At 39.9% G+C, this 24,817-nt stretch overlaps 1 protein-coding gene across 1 annotated transcript in view; it reads left to right on the top strand.

Annotated features, from left to right (window-relative positions):
• Window positions 1-7,796: 7,796 nt before the first annotated feature.
• Window positions 7,797-24,817, top strand: part of NUBPL (NUBP iron-sulfur cluster assembly factor, mitochondrial) — a gene marked incomplete at its 5' end in the record, with an annotated part of 83,705 nt that continues 66,684 nt past the window's right edge. The window contains 3 exons of the mRNA XM_084263087.1: window positions 7,797-7,931; window positions 8,888-9,035; window positions 14,283-14,317. Coding sequence (XP_084119213.1) covers window positions 7,797-7,931; window positions 8,888-9,035; window positions 14,283-14,317 — 318 coding nt within the window. The remainder of the gene's footprint in view (window positions 7,932-8,887; window positions 9,036-14,282; window positions 14,318-24,817) is intronic.

Here is a 24,817-nt window from a genome sequence, read left to right as displayed (position 1 = left end):
TTCTAGAAGATCTTTTATTCACAGATAATTCTTAGAACTGCTGGAGGCTTACATTTTTTTGAATAACCAGTAAAACAATTACTGTGTAACCTGGGATATGTTAATATTGATTACAGATCTTTAATCATTCCCTGCATCCTCTCTTGCCCATAGGACAAAAATTAATTGTGTCTTGATAGAGACAGTATGAATGAGGGCCATGTCAAGATTTAAAAACCCTTTATTTTGATGTTCACAAATAAATTCCATCACAAATATGTGGTGTTTCAGCTCCTGTTAATGCACTCTCAAGCTTAGAGAATGACTCAGCTCGCCTTCAGGTGAACCTCTAGGCTACATCTGTTCTAGGAAGTTAATACATTGCAGAAAATATTCTTGGACTCTGCAACTCATTTTTACATTTGATGGTTCTTGACATACCCTTAGCCAAGACTAACTAACAGAAAAATCCTAGTCCTGGTTGAGCAGTCAAGATAGACCAGTGCCCATTCTCAGGAGGAAGGGGGCATGATACCACCCAGCTTTGCAAAACTCCTCATAAATCCTAACTGTGAGCTGATAAGCCAACTGCTGAGCTCAGGAGTTGCTTAGCATAAAAAACATATTGCATTTTCTATCAATAGTTGTTCCATTTCCTGTAATATAACCATTATATTTTCTCATGTCAAAGTTTCTTTAAACTCATATTTTAAAAAGTACAATGCAGTCCTTTAGAGGCAGGAGTTAGAAGAATGTAAATAACATCTATTTCTATGATAGAGCTGTTTTTTAGACCTTACTTTCAAGATCTATAGGCAAAATCTTTCATGAAGAATTCAACTGAAAACAATCTTCTTCTGAACCTACTACAATGAGAAGGCTAGTTACTTCGTTGTAGAGAGCTATGAGCTCTGTCCCTCTTCTCCTCATGCCCAGGGAGCTGGGATGGAAAAGAAAGCAAACATAAAGTCTGTAGTTCAGGAGGAACTTAGTGTCTTGTAAAAGTTAAACTTCAATGGTGCTCCACTTCAGGCTGATCATTCCTTGGTCTAAGCTTCCTATAAAGGAGAAAATAGGTAAGTTATAAACACACCTATCTTTGCTGTCTGTACCTGGAGCTGCCTCTATTACACCCAAAGGAGCACTCTTGGTTGATGTTAGAAGAAGTTAGTGTAATTAAGAATCTGAGGCATTCTTTTCTTCTTCTTCTTTTTATTTTTTTTCTCCTTCCCCATAAATCAGTAATAGAAATAATTCAGTACAGGAGATTAGAAATCAGGAACTCCAGATTATATTCCTGGATCTGCCTCTGGCTCAATGTAAAACCATAAAGAATATACTTTCCTTCACAGTATTTGTACAATGTCTCTTTCTGCCCCTGGGACTCTTATCATTGCATTTTATCTCCATTAATGGGGAAAAAAAGTTATAAAATGCCAGTTATCCTTCAATGTTTGTAAATTATATGGCAAAGATTGGAAATACTTTAAAAAAATAAAACCCTTTGTTTTTCTCTTTTCTTCAAGTATGGAAATACTGTTAATTGGTGTTAATTCCATTAAAACTAGGAATATCTATATATCAGGTACCTAAGAAAAACCATGTGGCTTTATTACTGAAGGGCATATTGAAAATAATAAATCTCTTTTCTTCAGCACTTGCTTAAGGCTGGAAAAATTGCTTTAATGTCAACTGCATCTTCACTGTGATGTGACTGTTACTATAGTAAGCAATATTAACCTGAAGAACTTGATGACTGACTTCAGAAGAACCTAGCAATAATTTAAATAAGGTTTTCATCTCTTCTTGACTGTGAAAGACTGCACTGATTAAAATGTCCAAATGAAAGCAATATATATACTAAATTGGACTCAATTCTGCCAGATCTCCTTCCTCATTTAGCAAAACAGAACTAAAGGAGACAGTTTCTTCCTCAGTTTAACAGTTGGCAAAGTATTAGCATAGGATGAAGCCACTTTCGTGGTGTTACATTTATTGACAATATTAATACACATAATAAAGAAAACTGAATACATTGTTATTGTTTCTTATGTGCTTTCACTGTGGTTGTTAAGATGTTGCAGTTTTAAGGATTGCCATATATAATGAACAAAGTTTGCTTCTTAAGGTGATATTCCATGTGAAAACACAGGTAAACCTCACTTGTTCTATATGGATATTTGAAATCAGAATCTGATAGAATCTGAATAGAATATCTTGGGCCAGATTTACTTTGGTATCTAAGCCTAGCAGGAAAAAGAGGTAAGAGAAATTCATGAATGGCAGAGAGGTGTGAGACCCTCCTCAAACACACTTGCAAGTTGTTTTCTCCTCTCTTGCCTGAAATACCCTACGTATGTGTTTTAGAGGTGTGCTTTACTGATCCGGCTGCATGGAGCCTGTTATTCCCAGGTACAACACCGAGCCCATGTGCCTGAGCTCTGCCAAGCTGATGCTGGTCTGTGCAGGACCAGACCTCCTGTCTCAGCACTAAGTACAGCAACCAGAAAGTGTTTTGGCTTGGTTTATTTTGTAGCCTGGTCTAGTTTGTCAGCCCCAGAGGAGAATGATCTCTGGCAAGAGCTAAGAGAGCAGCTCTGGCTTGTTCTTGAAGCTGCCAAAGGGAGGAGGTGGCAGCCATCCTGAGATGCTGAGCCAAGGGATAACACTAATGAGCCTGAGGCTCAGAAATGAGGGCAGAGCAGCAAGGCTCCCTCCTGCACCAGAGTTGTTGGGTAAGAGCACCAGAAGTTCCTCAAATTAGCTTTAGCTTTGAAAAAGCTTGAGAACAACTTCTCCAGTTTAAGATAGTATGGAAGAAAGGGATTGTGATGATCCTGGGTGTACTCCTTGCTCTTCAGCGGTCTGAGGCTCAGCTAGAAGCAGAGACTCCGACATTTAAAAGGCAATCATAGTGCAAGTTTTCCTGCCTTCTCCAGAAGTGCAACAACTTCCATAACAATTTTTTAGGGCATTGTATCTTATTTTAGTATATAAGTATATATGGAAGATTATAGCATAATTTCTTCATCTATATTTCTTAATCATATAACATCAGTCTCATTTTCCATCACATGAGCTCTGATAATGGGCCGAAAATTTAGCTATCTTAGGCATCTTTCCTTCATGAACCAAGTAATTGTCACAAAATGGGGGAAAAAAAAACACAACAAAAAACCAAACCAACTTGCTAATCTTATGTACCTTAAATGTGCCAGGACTGGCTGACCAGCCAGTGATGGCAACCAGTTCGATGATCAATTCAGTGACCCCTGCATGCTATGGTATACCTCTGCAATCAAAGATTACAGGCCTGGTCATAAAGCTACCATGACCCCTTAGTATTGGAGAATATTGATATAGCCTTTCCATAATAAAACTTCTAGTTAAAATTGTAATCAGAATGAATGGCTCATGTGAGTAAGAGTTTGCAGCATGCCCATAGCTTGCTGTATTATTAATACAGTACTATGCAGACATGCAGAAATGAGAATGCTAACACAGGGCTCCATCAGCCTCGAAAGCTTACAGCCTTGATAGACAGTATACATTTTTTTTTAGCTGCTTACTTCTTATTAAACACAAATCAATAAAATTATATACCAAGTATTTTTTCAAATGTTAATTAATTTTAAAAATTTCGAGTAATTTGGCCACAAATCTCTCCCAGCTATACCTGGATACCCTTAATTGATTTTGGGTGGAGAAAGAATACATTTAAATACAAGACAATCTAATTTCAGACAAAAATCAATTATGTTTTTAATCATGTTAGTGTTCAGGCTGAATGGTAATATAAAGTCTTTGAAACATTTTCTTATACTTGCTTATAGAAAATGTTATCAATTTGCATTAAAATTAAATATTATCTTTTTCATTTTGTTGAACTATTGAAAAGTCCAGCGTGGAATTTTCTGAAAGATGCAGAGATTGCCTGTAGTTTCCATAAAGACTGAAGCCTGGCAGTAAAATTTTTGTTAGTTTTTGGTTGCATTTTCCTAGACTCGTATTTTATCACTGTATGTGGGCTGCAATGACATGTCAGGCAAACAACTTAGACCAATATTTTCAAATGTTCAAATTTAAATAGGAAACAAAAAGCAATTATGAGAAGTGCATAATCCATTAAACTGCCTTCACAATTAGTTGAGATAGTGGAATATTACTCAGTCAAACAGCAATCAATGTATTCCACTATTAATATATTATTTTGAAAATGTCTGCTTTTTTGCTGAGAAAATATAATCCCTAATAGCCAAATTGTACTTTTCATATTCACATTCAATACAACCTATTGCCAGATTAGCTCCTGTACTGTTTCCAAAACAATACTAAAATAAATTATTAAATGTATTGAAAATTGTTCTTTCTTAGGTGCTAGTTTGGAAAACTAGTTCAGCTTACTGTTCTAAACACCAGTTTTATTTCATACTAGATCAGCTTTACAAAAAAACCCAAACCCACAAAAATATTTGCGAGGGTTGTTGTAGTTGGTGTTAGTGCTGTTCTCAGAACCAAAAAAAAGTATACAATGGAATTTTTTTTTCCATTTTAGTTTCTTTGTATAGACTTTGCAGCAATGGATTTCTGAACTGTGTGCCTACCGGTGACCCAGCAGGATGGATTTCATTTCTGTGAGATGCACAGTATTGAGCACTTTCACACTGCCTCCATCTGCTCAAAGTAGGAAAAGCAATTATGCCCAGTTCTTGCAAGGCAAAAGGTAGCGTGGTTTCCCTGAGGCAGCGAAAAAAAAGGCCCTTGAGGCAGATATATATTACAGTTTCAAAATTAAGTGGTCATTTGTTTTCAGTATTGTTTTGCATATTGGGAAACGGGCCTCTTCAAGTGTCTGTGATAGCTATCTCCTGGAGAGAGTCCAAAGGAGGGCTACAAAGATGATTACGGGCCTGGAGCATCTCCCCTATGAGGAAAGGCTGAGTGAGCTGGGACTGTTCAGCCCAGAGAAAAGAAGACTAAGGGGGGGACCTTATTAATGTTTATAAATATCTTAAGCATGGGATGCAGGGGAACTGGCCAGCCCCTTTTCAGTGGTCTGTGGAGACAGGACAAGGGGCAATGGCTGCAAGTTGGAGCACAGGAAGTTCCGCACCAACATGGGGAAGAACTTTTCCCCAGTGAGGGTGAGGGAGCCCTGGGACAGGCTGCCCAGGGGGTGTGGAGTCTCCTTCTCTGGAGATATTCAAGACCCGTCTGGATGCCGTCCTGTGCAATATGAGCTGGGGAGCTGCTTTGGCAGGGGGGTTGGACCCAATGATCTCTGGAGGTCCCTTCCAACCCCTAAGATTCTATGATTATATGCAAAATAAAACATAGGCTGAATGAGAATGACTTACAGGACAGCAAAACCCCAACATTTTTATGGGTTTGATTTTTGTGTAGTAGGTGAGCACTGGAATAAGGCTTTGAAAATGGTGCTTTCAGCAAAATGTTTGGTTAGTGTTTTTTAATACTACAGGTTTAAAAAAAACATTTAAAATAGTGGTAAAAATTCTGCTCACTGTGCAGGAAAGGAAATGCTTGTTAGAATAATGCTTTAAAGTGATGTAAAATCATCTGATTGATTATGTATTACTACCGACATCAACAAAGGACACTATATACACTTTATTTCATCTTTGAAAACTAATGCCCTGGGTGTTGTTTTGTCCCTGGCTGGAGGCCAAATGCCCACTGAAGTCGCTCTATTACTGCCCTTCTCAGTTGAACAGGGGAGAAAATATATATTGGAAGGCTTAGGAGTCGAGATAAGGACAGGGAGAGATCATCCTGCAATCAGCATCACGGGCAAAATAGACTCAACACAGAATAAAGGGAAGAAAACTCTAATTTATTAAACTGCACTGCACACCCAGTGAAACCAGAGTCGGATAATGAGAAGTGTGACCAGATCTTAAAGAATCTCCCCCCAACCCTCCCTTCTTAGCAGACTTCACTTTAGTCATGATTTTGCTCCCTTCTTCCCCCCACAAATTGTGGCATAGGGAGGGGCAGAGAATAGGGGAATGGGATTTCAGTCAGTTTCTCACTGGTTGTTTTCCTTTGTAGCTGGAGGGTCATTCCTCACACCCTTCCTTTGCTGCAGTGTGAGGTCCCACACAGGGGAGACAATCATCCACAAATGTCTCCAGTGTGAGTCCTTTCCCACAGGGCTTCAGCTCTTCACCAGCTGCCCCAGCATGGGTCACGTCTATGAGGTGCAGTCATAAAATCATAGAATGTCTCTCAGTCTCTTGAGCCCAGACTGCTCCAGCCTGGTCCTCCACAGAGTCACAAGTCCCTCACCCAGCATATCTGCTCCTTCGTGGATCTCTCTCTCTTGCTCATCTCTGTGTCTGTCTCTCCATGGGCTGCAGGTGCTGGCAGAGGCTTGCTCCAATGTGGGTCACAGCATCTCCTGTATGTCTCCACCTGCTCCAGTGCAGGGCCTCTCCATGGGTGCAAGTGGGGTCTCATCCTTTTCCATGGGCTGTGGGGGTACACCTGCTCCACCATGGGTTTCTCCATGGGCTGCAGGGGCATCTTTCTCTGGCACCTGGGGTGCCTCCTCCCCTCCCTCACCCTTCACTGGCCTTGGTATCTGCACACGTTCTTACATATTCTCACTCCCTTCTCTGTTGGCAAAAAGTGTCTGCTTGCATTTTTTTTTTTCTTCAAAATGGGATTCCCTGAGGTGCTGTGACCACCACTGATGGGCTTAGCCTTGGTCAACAAGAACTCCAGCTTAGAGCCGGCTGGTGTTTGCTCTGTTGGGCCTGCAGAGAGCTTCTGGCTGTTTCTTGCAGCCCCCCCCTGCAGCCCTCCCTTCTCCACCAGAACCCAGCTACGCAAAAGCACAACAGCCTGAAAACACCAAGATCTGAATTACTTCTATTTTACTACTTAGATGAATAAAAACTATTCATGGAACTATCAAGAGTAAATCATGCCAAACTGATCTAATTTGCTTCCCCAATATGGTTACAACCCCTTGTAGGTGGGAGAGAAGCAGTAGATGACATCTGTCTTCAAGCTTTAAACAAATCCTACATACCATAAGAAACAGAAACGTGTTTCTGATGGAACTTGTATGGACTGTGTGTAAACTGGCAGGAAAACTAGAACTGTAACTGTGACAATTACCAGCTCCTTAGTATGATTAAATAAATATACCAGGTGGCATTTGTCCTGGCTCCAGGTCTCTTTGTTTTTCAAATTAATGACCCAAATGATTAAATGGAATGTATTTATTGTATGTGCAGAGCACACATGCCAAGGAGGAACCCAGGACTTGCCGAACATTTTGTGGGTGAAGAAGAGAATTCCAAAGGCACTGGCATGCTGAAGGAGCGCCCCAGGGAAAGCCAGAACGGCATCCAAGTGGGCTCAAGCACACCGACAGGAGGCATAACCCCAAACCAATTTGTACTGCTTACGGTCACCCCGTATTTTCCTTTTGGGGCCACTTTTCTTCGAGACAGCGGCAAGCAGCTGTTTTTTCGTACTGCTGCTTCACAGTGCCACCACTCGGCACTGTACCCCGGAAGGCCTCTGTCTGTTCCACCAAGGTCTGCAGCCGCAACGCTTCCCTCAGCGCAATATCATCCACCTCCTGTAAGCTCTCCCCGGGACCTGCTGGGTCTGCCCAGCCTCAGCCTCAGCCCCGTCGCCGCGTCTCCGGGCGACCCGGACTGTGCAGCAGCCGGGACACCGGTAACCGCCCGAGCAGAAAGAGGCCCGTCGCGGCGTAGGGGGCGGGCTGAGGCGCGGCGAGACGGCGCCATCTCAGCGCGCCCGGGGCGGGGGAGGTGGAGATTATGGGTGCTCTTGCCTGGCGTCGGGTGCTGCGCGCTGTTCGCTTCTCTGTCGGTGGCGGGAGAGGTAAAACGGCGCCGTGGCGCGACTCAGGCTGGGGACTCGTCGCTTGCGCCGCTCCGTTTGCCGACTCCGCGGTGAGTGAAGCGTGAGCTCTCCGCCCTTCGCCGGGTCCGCCCCGAGGCGGGCGGGGAGCCGGGTGGCCGTGCCCGCCGCCGCGGAGGATGGAGCTGTGTGCTTGGGGTGGGAAGCCGGAGGGCTGCCGTGGCCTAGACCTGCTCGGGTGCTCAGGCGGGACGTGTCCTGGCTCCAGCAGTTGCTCTGTGGTGTGGCGATACAGCCGCGTTAACAGCGAGGGGAGGTCCGGGGCAGCCAGCCCCTCCGTGCAGGGGATGATGAGTCTGCTGGGGTTTTTGCCTCGACCTAAGTCGATACCGTGGAAGGAGCGAGCGGTCGCTCACCGCCTGTGGTGGTAAAATCGGGCAACCAGGTAGATGTTGGGACAGTGTCCGTCGAGATGCCGGCCGCTGCCTGGTAGTGCATCCGTCCTGCTGCTAGGGCCCGCAGATGCAGAGAAGCCGCCGTGTGCCTCTTGCTCAGAACTAACAGGGAAGCCAGACCTGCTCCCGGCACTTGCCCAGCTGCCTCCGACACGGCTCGGGGAGGGACAGTGTTCTGGAAAGCTGCCTGTGCTCCACCAGCCCCCCAGCACCTAGGGCTTCCCTTCCCTTGCCGTTACCTGCATTTTTCCTGCTAGACCACTCACTAGGCCTGGCCCGTTTCTTAAAGCTTCCAACTTTTTAAGTGGTGTTTGGGTTTATTTTAACAAAAGCCCTCTTTAAATGTGTTGAGCTCTATCTTTTTTGAGCTGTGTGCCTGAACAAAATACCCGCTGGAGTATTTGAAGCAGGCCCCGTTCCTGCCAGTCAAGTAAGCTCCCTCGGGGAGAGAACTGTGGGCAAAACATATTGTATGTACCAGCAGTCAAAATGCCACAGTGTCCAGGTGGGTTCTTCCCTGTCAGCTTTCTCTGTAAAATCTGCAGGTCGGTGCATATGCATTTCCCTGTTTTCTGGGATTTTTTTTTTGTTAGTCCTCTAGCTCCAGGGATGAAGTTCTAAGGGACAAACGTGCTCAGATCCTGTCACGTGGGCTGCCGAAACAGAAGCCCATAGAAGGAGTTAAGCAGGTGGTGGTCTTCGCTTCTGGAAAAGGAGGCGTTGGAAAATCAACAACAGCAGGTAAGATTGTTGTTCTTACTTTATCGTTTCCTTTGTGCATTATGTAATACTTTGTAAGGAATATTTGGGCACTTGTGTCATTACCTGGTAATTGAGTCCTGTTAAGTAGGAGAGCCCTTCTCCTCTGTCAAGTCTTGTGGCAGCCATTGAGAATCTATACAGGTACAGAGGCCTTGGCTTTAAATGAGGTGCAAGTTGAGCAGACAGCTTTGAAATAATATCTTTGTAATAGCGTAGTGATGTCTTGGGCCAGTCTGCTTTCCTAAGAGGCTGTATAAGCTTGAGGTAGAGGGCATTTTATGTGGGTGCAGTGGTACTGATCCATATACTATGGTACTATGTTCCATAGTGGCATAGGTGTGCCTGTACGGTGCTCTTCTGTACTATGTCGGCATAGTTGTGTGGTCAGTAGAGGATGCTAATATTTAGGTTTCTGTCAAATTTTCTCAACTACTTGTGTAGGCATTTCATAAAAAAGAGATGAAACAGCAGTTATAAATTGATCAGAGCCTTGTGAAGCACCTTGACTTCTTGTCTTAGCCTCACCATTGAGTTTTGAATTGATTTTTCTCTAACTGTGCCGTTCCTAGGTGGTAGAACCAGATAGTACATGGGTTACCAATAGTGCAGAAATTTGCTTGAACTTAAGCGAAGATGGCACTGAAGGTAAAACCTCTTTGCAAAGATGTAAGTGTTAGAAATTTGCTTAAAAACATGTTTTTTGAAAATCTCTTCTTTAGCATCTAGGTTAGGAAAAGTGTCATCCTTTAGTTGAGTGTTGTCTGCTGTTCATCTCTGTTTACCATGAATAGTGCATTGATGTAGCTCTTACTTTCTCATTTTGTGGTTTGTATTTGAGCCACGCTTGAAAAGGACTGCCTGTCAATAACTACTAGAACAGACAAGTGTGATGATATCCTAGTAATTAAGAAATTTTTTTGAAAGTACTTTTTCTGTACATAGGATACACATATACATAGTATCCTATATGTAGGATACACATTCCTGTACAGAGACATGCAAAACAATAAACACTTGTGTTTCTTAATGTTATACCTTTTGGTTGATGATTATAATTCATAGGCTGGTTGTTTCAGGTTACTGAAAACACCAAATATCTGTTTGTAAATCAACAGATTTACAAACTGAACATAAATTGAACTGTAAATTTAGATTATCCTTCTCATGCCTGCAAACAAATACGCGAACTTAAGTTCCACTAACTGGTGTAAGTATGTAATTTGTACGTTAAGTATGATACATGTATAAATAACAAACAGCTGGGAGTTCATACCCATCCTTTTAAAAATAAAAAATAAGGGTTCAACAATCGTTAATTAAGAGAGTTGAAATGTCAGTGAGCCATTCAGGTGTTGCTGTATTGGGCAGCCATTTGTTAATAAATGCATTCATTTATAATATTGGAAAGAGGAATCTAGATTCTTGTTTATTAAAATGAGAATGAATTTCATGGTTCAGGTGAACAACTGAAGGTCAGATAACATGTACGAATCTAAGTATTGCATGGCATCATTGCTGAAGTATGTACTTAAAATTACATTCTTTGTGATGGAGGTTTGTGGGGAATATGATGACAAACTCTACTGACTGATTGTGAGATCAGGAGTTGAAAAGGGAGGAAGGTGCTATGTACCTCTAATTCCTAAAGCACCCAGAAAATACAATCAGTCTTACTGTCTGCATCCCTCTGAAGGGCTGTCAGGGCTCTTCATATTCCTTCCACGAGCACGTTTGTTTCAGTTGCTCTAGATCACCATTTCAGGACAAGTGGGTATGCATTCCTTTACCTGTCTTTGTATTTCTGTTGAATATCACTTTCTGTTTATTGCATATAGCTTTCATATTGTGTTCTGTGTTGCTTCTAGCACTCTTTAGTCTTCTGAAATCAATGTAGTCAATGATTAAAAGAAGAAATTGTGTTATAGGATGAATATTTTTCAAAGCATGTTTGAATATTTCAGTTATTTCTTGTTGGTGTTTGCTTAGTGTAAGTGTTTGTTTATTTTTTTTTCTTATGTTTCCTATCTTGTCAAGTTTCTGTCTTTTACCAACATTCTGTTGTATTTACTCCATCTGGCCAATGTTGAGTTCTTTTTTGTGTGAGTTGTTTAAAGTTATTTTGGGTGGGTTTAGCTTACAATTTTCATCTGTGAAAGTGGAATAAAATTAATGGCTGATGTTCTTTCTCTCTTTTTGTAAATCATACAGTTTGAAGAAAATAAAACTTCTGATACTACCAGCTATGTTGGTCTTCAAACATTTTTAGCAAAGATGAAGGGACTGAGATTTCTCATTATTATTCAGGAGACCTGATACATTTGACTGTTTCCTGAATTTATCAGTCATGTTAATTTTTTTTCTCCTGCATGCTTTTATTTTGCATGTAGGATGTACTGTTGTTGAAACTCACTCTTTAAAGGTAGGGGCCAAAATCCATTTGTTCACCTGATGAACCCAGATACAGGTCCAGGCTTTGGCAAAGGTAGTAACAGTATTTATTCACAGTTCCTTTCTAGGATCAACATAACTCTTTTTTTTTTTAATTTATCCTGGGCCTACTACATGTGTTAAAATATTCTGAAAAATACTCAAAACCCATTTATTCTATTTCTAAATACCACTTACGTTGAGGTGTAAGTATTGAAAGTTATCTTTCGTGGAGAGTTCATCTTGGTTATCTATAGGTGTTCTATTAATGATGAGGGTTAACCATGTCAGAGATGTAGATGTACTCAGCTGGCTTTGTACCTGTATGACTTTGGGTCAAGAAGTTTTGTCTTGTACTAACTTCTGGAAGACTAACTCCAGTCTCCCTATGCATCAGTCTTGATACTGTTCATCTGGTTCAGCATGGACAGAGACACCATGTTGACTTTTCTTGGGAGTCTGCTGGGAAGTTTTAAAAATAATTTAAAAAAAAAAAGAACTTCTGTAATGCATCTGCCCTGCTCTCATGCAGTCCTGTTTATAGGAATTTACTAACATGAATGTTTAGGGTCACTTTAGATCCTGTGCTGCATCTCTATGCACTATTGGAACTGACAGTAATACAAAGACAATAGGATGCAACAATCAGCTGGGATTCAACAGAGAACATCAGGTGTCCAGCTAGATATCCTGCTAAAAACCTCAGGTTTTCCTACTATATTATTCCCACTGTCTCCTTTTTTTTCCCTTCAGTGGTTAAATATCCTTAATTGAAGAAGCATTGGGATCATACTCGAATTTTCACACATGATAATTGGAAGGATGATAATATAGGAAGGAGAATTTCACATGTAACACTACAGGAAGGAGAGATATAGAAAGTGGCTTTAAAGCAGCGTGTGGAGTAATTTGCTGTTTCCTTTGTGTCTCTTCAGACATGAGCTGCAGTTGATTTTAATTTTTTTCCCCTCTTATTTATCAATCATTTGCTTGTTTTTTCTTCTGTAGATTGGCCTCCAAGTTTCTGAAGATGAATTTTATTCTGATTGATTCAGGGAACAGTTAATCAAACATCCGTTTAAATAGCAAACTGAAGAATAAAATCTGTATGCTTTATCAGTTTAGGAGTAAACAAAGGCTGTGTGCTTCTTGGGGAGAGCTGTAAAATTTTCCTTGTTAACCTCCTCACCATTTGGTTTAAAAACCCCCTTATCTTCTCAATACTAAATTATTTAAGCTGAGAATCTGCTCCCCAGCTTGTTCTCTGTACCTTCGTACTCTACCAGTAGCACAAGGCTGATCAGAGGTTGTCATTCTTAAAAGGCTTTATGGACCGACACGCTACAATGTGTAAAAAAAGCAAAAAATGCCACCCAAGAAAGAGTTGTGTGTGTGTCAGGGTTGGGTTTTTTTTTTCTGCATGCTTTTGGTTGTTTGCTTTTTGTTTTCTTTTAAAACATGTTGCTCCTTGGATTGTACCAGTTACTATTTGGTTATGCTGGAAGCTTCTAGGTCTTCCAAGATAATAAAAGCTGGTGAGCCATTAAAACATAGTATTTCTTCCCTGTGCTTTTTAGTTATGGGAGTTAAATATTGATGGAAATGTAAAAATTAAACTCTCAGTCTTTTTAATGGCTTCACGCCATTTTTCTGTTTCTTCAGTTGTTACAGATGCTTCTTCCAGAAAATACTCATTTGTAACATATCAGAAGAAATAAAAAAAGAGACCTAGTCATCATTCTGACTGCTGTACTTTAGTAGTTTAAGTAATACTTACCTAATGTCTACTTCTTAGAAGGTTCACTAGAGGTTGTTGTGAAGGTTACCTATGGTAGGGTTATTTTAGTTTCATGGTACTGCGTCCACTTCTCAAAAGTCATGTGGATACTTCAATTTTTTTTTCTTAATGTTATCCTTTAGCAAAATACTCTAGATTTTACTTTTATTTTGCAGTGTCTTCTAGAAACTGAGAATTTGCAAGTTTTTGTGGATTAGCTCGAGTTTGTTAGTCTGTTAGCAAACACAGACTGAAATGTGTGTCCTGCTGCCACTTAAATTAGTAAGAGGTGCAAGAAGCTAAGAACCAAGATGATGAATGCAATTATTAAGTTTGAGACATGGCAGGTTGGCCATGAGCCAGCAGTGTGCCCTGGTGCCAGGTCGAAGGAGATGATCCTTCTCCTCTACTCTGCCCTGGTCAGGCCCCACCTGGAGTATTGTGTCCAGTTCTGGGCTCCCTGGTATAAAAAAGACAGGGATCTCCTGGAGAGAGTCCAGAGAAGGGCTACAAAGATGATTAAGGGCCTGGAGCATCTCCTCTATGAGGAAAGGCTGAGTGAGCTGGGACTGTTCAGCCCAGAGAAAAGAAGACTAAGGGGGGACCTTATTAATGTTTATAAATATCTTAAGTATGGGATGCAGGGGAAATGGGCAGCCCCTTTTCAGTGGTCTGTGGAGACAGGACAAGGGGCAATGGCTGCAAGTTGGAGCACAGGAAGTTCTGCACCAACATGGGGAAGAACTTTCTACCCAGTGAGGGTGAGGGAGCCCTGGGACAGGCTGCCCAGGGGGTGTGGAGTCTCCTTCTCTGGAGATATTCCAGCCCCGTCTGGACGCCGCCCTGTGCAATATGAGCTGGGGAGCTGCTTTGGCAGGGGGGTTGGACCCGATGTTCTCTGGAGGTCCCTTCCAACCCCTGTGATTCTGTGATTAACTTTGTCCTGATGTCATGATAACATTCTCAGTATTCAGGAATTAAGTTTTCTTGCGCTTAATATTTTTTCTTTTTCTTTCTTGCAGTAAATACAGCCCTTGCCCTAGCAGCAAATGATCCGGTAGGTGAACGTCCAATTATTAGTCTTAATGTGAAACAAGGGTGTGAGTCATAAATAAAATTCTTACTGCTGGGGACAATCACATACATTAAATCTAAGTATTTAGCCCAACAATTAATTTCTTTATTTGTTTTCATGGACTACTGACTTTATATTGGTTTGTTTTGTATATTATCAGTACCATGAATGACTTAGTAGCTCTCATCTTTCATCTGGTTTTGGCTGTGTCCTTTTCCTTGTGTGCTCTGAGTTCAACTGCGATTCTGAAAGGATGTGTAGACATAGTAGAGAATGTTTGTGCAGGTTGGAGACATGTAATAAATAATTGAATTCTATTATCACTTCAGAGCACTGACTTGGAAAAAAATAGGAGTAAGTTCTGGATGGTCTCCAAAACATTTTTTATAATTCTGAAGATTTACTTCTCTCAGAGAAATTAACGTATATACTTTATATGTACTGAGGGGAAACTGAAAAGAGTTATGTTTTTGAGTGGCAAAATATCATTGTCCAGTTTGATATTCTTCAAACATTTACTTGAACTATAAATAGACAGTGGGAATCATTCAAGTGTAAAACAAACAGGTCTTCCTTATGGCCACGTGCTGCTATAAACTGGGAGTAGTTCCATTGTGCATGTTTATTGCCATAGAGCTAAACTGAGAAGCAAGCTTCACTTCCTGTGTGGCAGTGTATAATGTAGGTTTTGTACTCATAAAGCATTAATTAAGAACAACGTATCCTCAAGTGTTTTAATCTGGTAAATGTAGAATCCTTTTCTTGTAAAAGATGAGTGAAAGAAGACTAGTAGAAGGAATGGGTTTTACATGCAATCTGCACACTTCGTGTAGGAATTTTGTAGAAGATTTTATAAAAATCAATAAAGTCCACCATACTTCATAGGAAGAGAGTATTTTTAAATCTGTTTTACGAAATACAAATTGTTTGTAATGGCATCTGAACTTGATATTTCACAGTTTTTAATTCTGTGTTTTAAATAGGCTGCTGGAGTAATTTGATTTCAGAGGAGAATCTGTCATCTTGAAAAGCAAAACTGCTTGAATGGTTCCTTCTAATTAACTTTAAAACATGGCTTTTGCTGCAATACTTTTACAAAACAAATGTGATCCTGCAATGTGATCTGTGTTGTGGCATGGTCATTGAGTAGCTCCATGGAAACAGTGTCAACTAATTGCACATAACTTTTTGTACCAGCTTTTACAGGATTGTGCCTGATACTTTCCAAACACGCAGTTTTTTGCATTGTCTAAATTTATATTTAGGTAAAGCAGCTCTTAGTAATTCTGAAATGCACAAATTGTGGGATTATACCCTTTCATTAGGAGTTAAACATCTGGCTTGAAACGTGATGTGATTTCAGTAGTACATTAAAGCACTTGTAAAGCACACAAATAAGAGAAACCACAGCCTAGAATGATGGAACAGGTTATTTGCACGGTATTTGAAAATCAGGGACTGAAAAATCATTTTAAATGAAATTGAGCCAAGAAAGTTGAGCAAACATAGAATGTGCCAGTTGTGACTGATGTTACTATTATGTGGTGTTGTAACGTTGGAGACCAGTGTCTGATGGATGTTAATCAATGAAGAGCAGCTGAAATTGATGAAGTCGCTGTGACTTGCATGAACTGGTGGTCACAATTTAACAAGCTGCTGCGTGGTGAAATTGTGCATTGATGTAGTTACAGGTTAGAAAATATGAAATTACAATGGATTGTATAAACTGAACTGTCTTCTTTGTTCATGCCTTGAGACTTCTTTTTTTTAAGGTAATGATGTCATGTCATGTTTTTGTTTAACCTTTCGTCTTGAATTTGCTGATGTGTTAATTTGTGTACTCCCATTGATTTCAGTTTGCTAGTTTTTGTAAGTAAGGATTATGAAATTAATATCTCTGGGACCTTGGTCCAGGCTAGGATTGCCCAGTGCTCTGAATTGTAGGGATCATTACAGTCTTCATTATTTTATGGTGAAATAAGTGAGGAGCCTGTTTTCCAGAGTCTGTTGGTAATTCCTGCTAAGTTGGTAGTGAATTTCTGTGGTCTCAGATAGGCAGCCATGATCATCTTCATTTTACCTTTAGTAACTGCTGATTGTGCATTGCCTTCCCCCTATTTCATTTCCCTTCATTGTTATCTTAAGTTCATCTGTTCCTGATAAAGCAGTAATGATTCTGTTAGTATAGTAAAACTTCAGCATCCTCCCACAACTTCATTACAGCCCTTATGTCTCTCACAAGCCAAGTACAGGCTTATAGAAACTGATGGTTGAACTTGATGCACTGTTTAAAGGAAGAAAGAAAGGACTCATGAATAAAGATAGGACACCATGACAATAAAGGTCTGTACTTCTTTCCCTAGATGCAGTTTGTTACAAGTTCAATGTTTATAACTAGATTTTTCAAAGCAGGTCATGTACTGGAGCTAAATGACTAAAAGTAATGTTGTCTTCTGTTTCTTTCGGTGTTATACAGGTCACAGACTATTGAGAACAGTGGTTTTCTGGTGAAGGAGATCTGTGGAAGATGCTTTCAGGGGAGATTGGGTTAGAGTAGATTCTTGCTGCTTTCAGTAACAGCTGTCACATCTTATTGTTGTTTGATAGTGTTATAAGCCAGAGGAAGATTAACAGTCAAAGCATAAAGGAATTTTTTGTGCTCTGCGTAGAAGAAAGCTTCCTTCTATCTTTTAAAAGTCTACTTTCTGTAACTAAGAAAACCAAACCCAACCCCAACTATTTCCATAGAGAGATTTTAATTTTTTTTTAATATGGAAGATGTTTCAGTTATTATAATGATGCTTTTAAGTGTTAAGGCTTCATCAGAGCTTTGGATATTGTCATTGGCACACAGTGGTGTTGGCATAGTTGAGATTAGAATTCAGGAGTTGGTCTTGCATGCTGGTGCTCAGGCTGTTTGGCATATTTTTACCTCATGGTTACAGAGTAAATAATTCAAGACAGGATTTAATTTAGATGCCTAGATACCACATCCAAGGCAAAGTAGGGTTTTTTTGGGAGTTTTGTTCTGCACTTTTTTGATGCAAAGCCAGGGAAGCGAGCAGGGCAGCCTCTTATCCCTGTCTGCAATATTAGGCTTTTGGTACCCTGGGTTACCTGTTGTAGATGGATTAGTTAAGAATTATAAAAGCTCTTGTGCCTGTATCAAGACCTATAAATCTATACAGTGTTCTTTTTGTGTTAAGAAATAACTTCAAGTTTTACCCTTGTGTCCTATTTTTAATTACTTGCTTAGTTTGACAGCTGATTCTTTTCATTCCTTTGATGTACCAGCAGTCAGTTGTGCTCCCCTAGGAGCACTTGGGAAGAATTTTTGGGTTTTGTGCCAGGACGATTCATATTCAGACCAGAATGACTATTTATGAAAGCTGCCCGGCCAGAGTCGATTTATTATAGTAGAAACAAGTTGAATTAATAGATGGCAGCAATAATAGGATAGAGATTGCTTGTTTATGAACAGAGTGTTTTAGTCAGCAAACACCAGCTGTGCATGACTAAGGATGGCACAAATCCAGTTGGGAGGCTGCATGCTTGTGCTGTCACTATGAGGCAAGCTCCCCAGTCAGATTTCCTTTGACTCTCCTTTTCTTTCCAGGAAGATTTACATTTTTCACTATAGGATGAAATGTTTCTCGTGTTCTGAAGGACAGATGAGGAAGAAGTAAAACCATATGGAACAAATTACTGCATAAGCAAGTGGCTTCTGCCTGCAGTAAAGGAGGGCACGTGATTGAAGACATCACTTTTAATTGTGCTCGCCTAACTCTGTGTCAGGGGTCAAGCACACCAGGACCAAAATTTCAAATGCATCAGGGGTGATTTTATCTTGAGGAGTGGCCTTTGTTTTCCCAAGCAAACCCACTGGTTGCTGAGCAACGTAGGATTTCCAATGTAAGACCATCCCTGTTTCTGTATGGAGGGAGGCAGAGGGAACAGGGCGAGTCCGGCGGCCAAGACCAGCCCTTTGCCCCAACTGTATTTCATCGAACCTCGGGAGTGAAGTGCCAAATGCACCATCTCATAATGTAAATAAAGCTGGGCAGAGTTTATAATGAGCCAAATGAAAACCACTCTGCCTGAACAGTATCACAGTGAAAATGTCTCAATATGGATTTTTACAATTTTTTTTCTAAAAAGAGGGAAACTTGTGTGGATATCTGCCTGCTACACACGAGCAAGGGTTCTCACAAATATAGAGCAAGTTATAGTACAGATGTTATATGACTGTTATCAGAGTCTTCATGGGAATTCACTATTAATTTTCATTACTTCAAAATGTGCATTTCATGAAAGAATGCTGATTAATTTTAAAAAATGTTCAAAATCCAAACATCCTTTTTCTTTACATTCCAGCTTTTTTCAAATAGCTGGCTCCTGTAATTAAACTTGCCTGTAGGGTAATATTTGCTTGCTGCATGACATCACAATGTACATACATTTCTGGTAAGAAAAAAAATCTGTGTGTGGGGAACAACACGCAAATCTAGTAGAATGTATAGACAATAATGGACTTCACTGAATAATTATAGCATGAAGGCAAGTTTTGACCTGTTTTGTCCTCTTCCTATGCAGCTTTCCTAATTATTAGGGTTTGATTTCTAGGCATCTTTACCTTTGTTGCTTAGAGAATCAGAAGACTTTAATTGCTGTAGATAAGATGTTCATGCTTGTTTCTTAATGCTAAAAAGTGTCAGTAAAGCTGGAGATGCCACGTAGAATTGATTGGGGTTATCTTACAATGACAGCTCAGCTTCTAGATCAGCTGAGAAAATGAATGAATAAAACTTAAAAATTCTTAATCTTTTTAAAGTAAAAAATGAGTGAAACTAATTTCTTCCAAACATAGGTCACCTGCTATGTTTCAATAAATTGCTGTGTGCTTAATTTGAGGAAAATAAAAATGTCTACCTTTTTTTTTCTTTTCTTTGAAGTAATGCATTACCAGCATCCTGAGTCTTCAGGTCATTGGTAGCCTCGTGCAGCTGTCAGAGACACTGATATGAAAAGTGGACCGTGTTTATAATAATTTGGCATGCTGTGAAAGCAGTGAGGCAACTTGTAGACATGTTTGGGATTCTGTTTTGGATTTTGGCAATTTATTTTTAGGGTAACGCTGTATTGAAATTCTTTTTTTCAGTAGGATACATAATCTATAAGAAGATCAAACAAGGTTGAATTGCTGTTATCTGATTTTTTGGAAACCTGACTAGGAGCTACTGCAGACTGCTGTGGAAAATAGTGCCAGAGAGAAGTTCTGTAGCTGATAGAAAACCAGAAGATATTCATATGAAGGAAAAGGGCTTTGAAACCAGTAGAAGAATGAGTGTTTAAAACAAGCCTGCATTTCTAGGATGGAGAGTGAGCAATCTGGTGGTACTCTTGGCTTTAATCCAATTTACAGTGACTTAAATATTGTGCATCTGAAAGAGTTAGAGAATTAGGGATTAAAAAAATGGCTATTCAGTGTGTCAAATGAGGAATCTAGAGCCTATCCTGTTTTTCAGTTCCTTTTTGTCCTATAGACATGTCTGCTTGCAGTTTGAGATTACCTCTAAGTCCTTAATGACATTAAAAGGGTAAATTGAGAGTCCTGGTGGTGGATTAAGAGCACCAGCTTTAAAAATATCTGGCATCTTCACTTAGCAAAGCTGGAATTTCTGTTTTAGGAATGGGCTGTAGCTGCTGAATATTGGGAGCACTCCTAATGTAGGGAATCCTTCACTGTATAGAATGATAGATCATTAACCTGTGCCTCCATCCTTCCCAGGCTGAACATCAGGGAATTCTGGTGGTCTGCAGAGTTTACTTCAAAGTAAAATATCATTTGCTAATGTCCAGAGGGGATACATATGCCCTACCAAATATGGAAAAAATCTCTGAAAAGATGAGCAAAAATGAAATGAATGCTGTCAAAGAGTCTCTGGATGTTTAGCAGGCACGTAGGCTGTGTTGATTAACAGCTATTTATAGCAGCTTTTTGTGAGCTGATATTTTTTCCTTTTTCTTTTTCTTTCCCTTCTTTCTGTTGGCAGGAAGTCTTTTATCAGGCTAGTTCCTCCATAAAGCATTTTGCAACTCGGAAGAAATCAGTGAATATCACCAGTTTCTCTACAAACCACAGAAGCATGTGTGTGGGATTCCTCTGTGGTATATGAACAGGACTGGTTACATTTGGTTGACAAGTCTGTTACTGGAAAGTGTAATTGATTTCATACTTAACATTACCTGAAAGACAGAAAAGGAAACCTATGTAAAGAAAGTGTATTGAAAAGACTAAACAAGTCTTAAGTGTCTGTTAAAATAGTTAGCAGGAGAAAAGGTATATGTCATTTATTATAATTATGCTGGATCGATGTGCCTAGGCCAACTGTAGGAGGTTCAGCAAGGCTGAGTGTCAGGTCCTGTGCTTGGTCTTGTCACAACATCCCCATGCAATGCTACAGGCTTAAGAAGGGTGGCTGGAAAGCTGCACTGTGGGAAAGGACCTGGAGGTATTGGTTGACAGCCAGCTGAGTATGAGCCAGCAGTGTGTCCAGGTGGCCAAGAAGGCCAACAGAAAAGGTGTGGCCAGCAGTACTAGGGAAGAGACCAGCCCCTTGTGCTTGGCAATGGTGAGGCCACACCTCAAATACTGTGTTCATTTTTGGGCCAGCTGGGTGTTGGTCTCTTCTTCCAAGAAACAAGCAATTGGAAATGGCCTCAAGTTGTTTTGGGAAGGTTTAGATTGGATACTAGGAAAAATTTCTTCACTGAAAGGGTTATCAGTCATTGGACAGGCTATCCAGGAAAGTGGTTGAGTCAGTATACATGAATGTATTTAAAAGATGCATAGATGTGGTGTTTAGGGACATGACTTAGTGGTGGACTTGGCTGTGCTAGGTTATGGTTGGACTTGATGGTCTTAAAGGTCTTTGCCAACCTAAATGATTTTAGGGGCCTATGCTTTTGTCAATAGCATGGACCTATGTCATCTGTACAAAGACCAAGTATAGAAAAACTCACCTTGCTAGGGTGAATAATTTAGAATTGGTGTAAGGAAAAGCAGAGGATTCAAAATTTACTGCAAAATTTGTCTTAGCCAGTATATAAAGGGACTATGTCTAATATGACCTTCAACAGCTTTATTTTACTTTTTCCCACAAAGGGATTTGTTACAGTTATGTTCAGAGCTTGATGCAAATGTCTATTGCTTACAAGGCAGTGGGCAAGTTCAGAGGCTAAACTGAACTTTAATTATGCTAAGAATCTTTCCAGAGAAGTTAAAGGAAAGGGTCTTTTTGAGTGAGATTATCTATGCCTGGAACTTGTACACTGAACAAAATGAAGCTGTAGGATTCTGATCTTTCAGTGTAATATGCAAAAATACTTTCATTAGTGATGTAGCATTTGGTTTTGTTGTGAATATGAATCTGTACCTGATGACTGTGAAAACTTGTTTTCATTTCCTGGTGTAGGTGAGAGAAGTTTCTTCCTTGAAGTGAAAACTGTTTCACTAGGGTAAGGGAGGCAATAATTATATAGGTGTACTTTATGCTGAATATGTGTCAGAAATCTTCAGGCAGGTCTAAGAGGAGTTACAGTTCTTCACTGCAGTCCTTTATTCTGGGTTTTTTTTTTTCCTAATTTTTTTTTAGGGGTGTGATCTTGTGCTCACCAGTGATCAGATGACACCAGCCAGCTGGCATCAGTAGTGCAGAAAGAGCAAATCCTAGCAAGTAGTTAGCCTATGCTAGAGAACACTTAGCTAGAGGGGGGGGGAAACCTTCAAAGCATTGATGAGAAGGTAAATACGAACATCCATAAGTGTTTAGAGACTTCATGCTGCATAGACTAAGAGAGTACTTAGATGTTTTCATGTGCCAGCAGTGTATTTATTTCTAATTTTGTATTTTCTCTGCCCTGTGGAGTATTGATAAAGATCTTACTGAAGAGGTTGATAATTCTGCATGTATTAGTTCAGTATGTTTTTTCAAAGCAGCTTGCCATATGTCCAGTGTCAGTGGAAGTATGTGATTAAATCATATGGCAATTATTACATCTGTCAGTTCTATTTTAAGCTGTTACAGAATCACTGAATGGTGGGGTTGGAAAGGACCTCTGGAAGTCATCCAGTCCAACAAGGATCATCTAGATCAGGTTGTACAGCATCACGTTCAGGTAGATTCAGGCACCACTGAAGAGTCTGGCCCCCTCCTCTAGACATCCACCCTTTAACTATTAAGACATGTTGATGAGATGTCCTCTCTTCTCCAGGGTAAACAGACCCAGTTCTCTTAGCCTTTCCTCATAAGAGAGATGCTCCAGTCCCCTTATCTTTATAGCTCCTATAGTTCCTTTTCTTTCTTGAACTGGGGAGCCCAGAAATGGACACAGAACTTACTTAGACAACAAAAAGGTACAGGTTTCTAAAAAGTATATTCCAAGTGTAGTAAACTTGAAGATTGATTCAAAGTTTCTTCCGCATCTTGTCAGGTGGAAGGAAAACCACAAGTGTTAACATGGGAGCAGCTGTTCTCATTGGCTATTCCTGTGCTAGCTGGAGAAATGGAATGCTGATTGTTGATAGCACAGGGTAGAAATATTGTCATGGGGAAATGTAGCCACAAGAAGTTGGTAGAGTTGTATTATCTGTATCGTTTTCCTGCAGAGTGCCACAGGTGGTTGTAGCTGTGGTAAGTGGCGCGTTCTGAAAAACACATAGAAGCTGGGGAACTCTGACACGCTTGTGTGTGCTTTTGAGTGTTGCCTTTCTGTCTGCATAACCCTAATATTATTTAAGAAAAGAAATGATTCAGCTTTGGTATGAAATGTAAATTCATATGAAAATAATGTCAAGGGGACATTACAGGAACTTCAAAGCTTTTTTTTTTCCTTTTCTTTTTAAATTTTTGTTAGCTTGTCATCTTGGCTCTGCTTGTGATCTCCTATAGTCTGTTTCTTCTGCCTAGATGTTCTTTTTTTTTTTTCTTACCTAGTGTTATGCATGGGGTTTTTTTTAGATTAGTTTTAAAGATGTGTTGATTTAAATAAGATGTGGGTTATAAGGGTAAAAACACAATTTATTAAAATTTAATTTAATTTTTTGTTATTGTTATAACTCATGCATCTGAATGAAACTTCACTCAGCATGACAAGCATCTGGTGTTGGTAGTTCTGATTAATTCTATGATAGCATCCAGGTGTATAAAAATTATTTGGTCTCATGGGGTTTAAAATATTGTAAATGCTGGAAGAGATGATCTGGACTGTGCTGTGCCTGTATTAAAAGATGCCTTGATAGTTGCCGTAATGCTTTTCCAAGATAATTAAACATTGAATAAAGGGTTGTTACTAGTATTCTGGGGATGCCTACATACTGCACATGTTGGGGACAGTGGGAAGAAACAAAACTCAAAACCTTAACTTATTGGGTCAGTTCTTTCTGTATAAACTGCTACTATTAGGCACTGTAAACTCTTTTTTTCCCCCTAACTTGTTGAATTGCTTGGTGAAGGAAAAAACCCTACCTCAGGTAGTGAGGTTCTACCAGTGATTTAAAGATTTTACACAAGACCATTTTCTTGTAATCTGTAGAAAGCCCATGTCTATAAGAACATTTGTTCTGTCATTAACAAAAGTTGTAGAAACTGGAGAATCTGTTAAATTATTTTTCTGTTTGATGACAACTGTTTCATTGAACCATACATGTGAATGAAAGCAGTGCAACTTGGAAACAGGCATCTTTCTTAATTTTGAGGAAATCCCTAAGATATTTTTAAAGTATAATCAAGTTTATGTCCTAAGGAGCCTACTTTGGCAGGGGGGTTGGACCCGATGATCTCTCGAGGTCCCTTCCAACCCCTATAATTCTATGAATTCTATGAATTATTATATTAGCTGGAAACAAAGATGAGCTTTGTAGTTTGGAGTAGTAGCTAAACTTGCTCCTAGATAATTGAGAGAGATTTTGTCCAGCGTTGCATGAGTTTATTCTTTGTTTCCGGAAATTTGATATACTTGTAGATACACTCCTTCTGATTCCTAGGAACAAGTGGCTGGTGGTGGTGAAGATCTGACTATACCCAGGAGGCCATGAAGTCAATCAAATTAATTTAGATCATCATAAATCTTCAGTCCTTTTAGGCTGAAAACAAAACTGTAGCGAGTTGTAAGATCCTTGTAGTTAGTCAGTCAGTGGATAGTCATGATACTTGTTGGGGGAAACTCTTCAAAAGTTGAGGGAAAGGTTGTCTGTCAGGTTTAAAAAACTCTGTAGGTTTTCTGCAAATATTTACTTTCATTTGAGAAGTAATTACATGGCAGAACCCTTAGATGATGTTTTGATGGGTTTGATTAGGTGCTGACACAGATAAAAGGGATGAGTCACGATTCTTTCTAATCTCTTAAAATATGCATTTTGTACCAGTACAAAGAAGCTCTAACACGGTTGTTGATGTCTTTGAAATCTAACATAAAAAAGGG

The sequence above is a fragment of the Gallinula chloropus genome (genome assembly GCF_964237585.1).
Source record: "Gallinula chloropus genome assembly, chromosome: 4".
In the NCBI taxonomy this organism is placed as follows: Eukaryota; Metazoa; Chordata; class Aves; order Gruiformes; family Rallidae; genus Gallinula; species Gallinula chloropus.
This window is presented reverse-complemented; position numbering and strand designations above follow the sequence as displayed.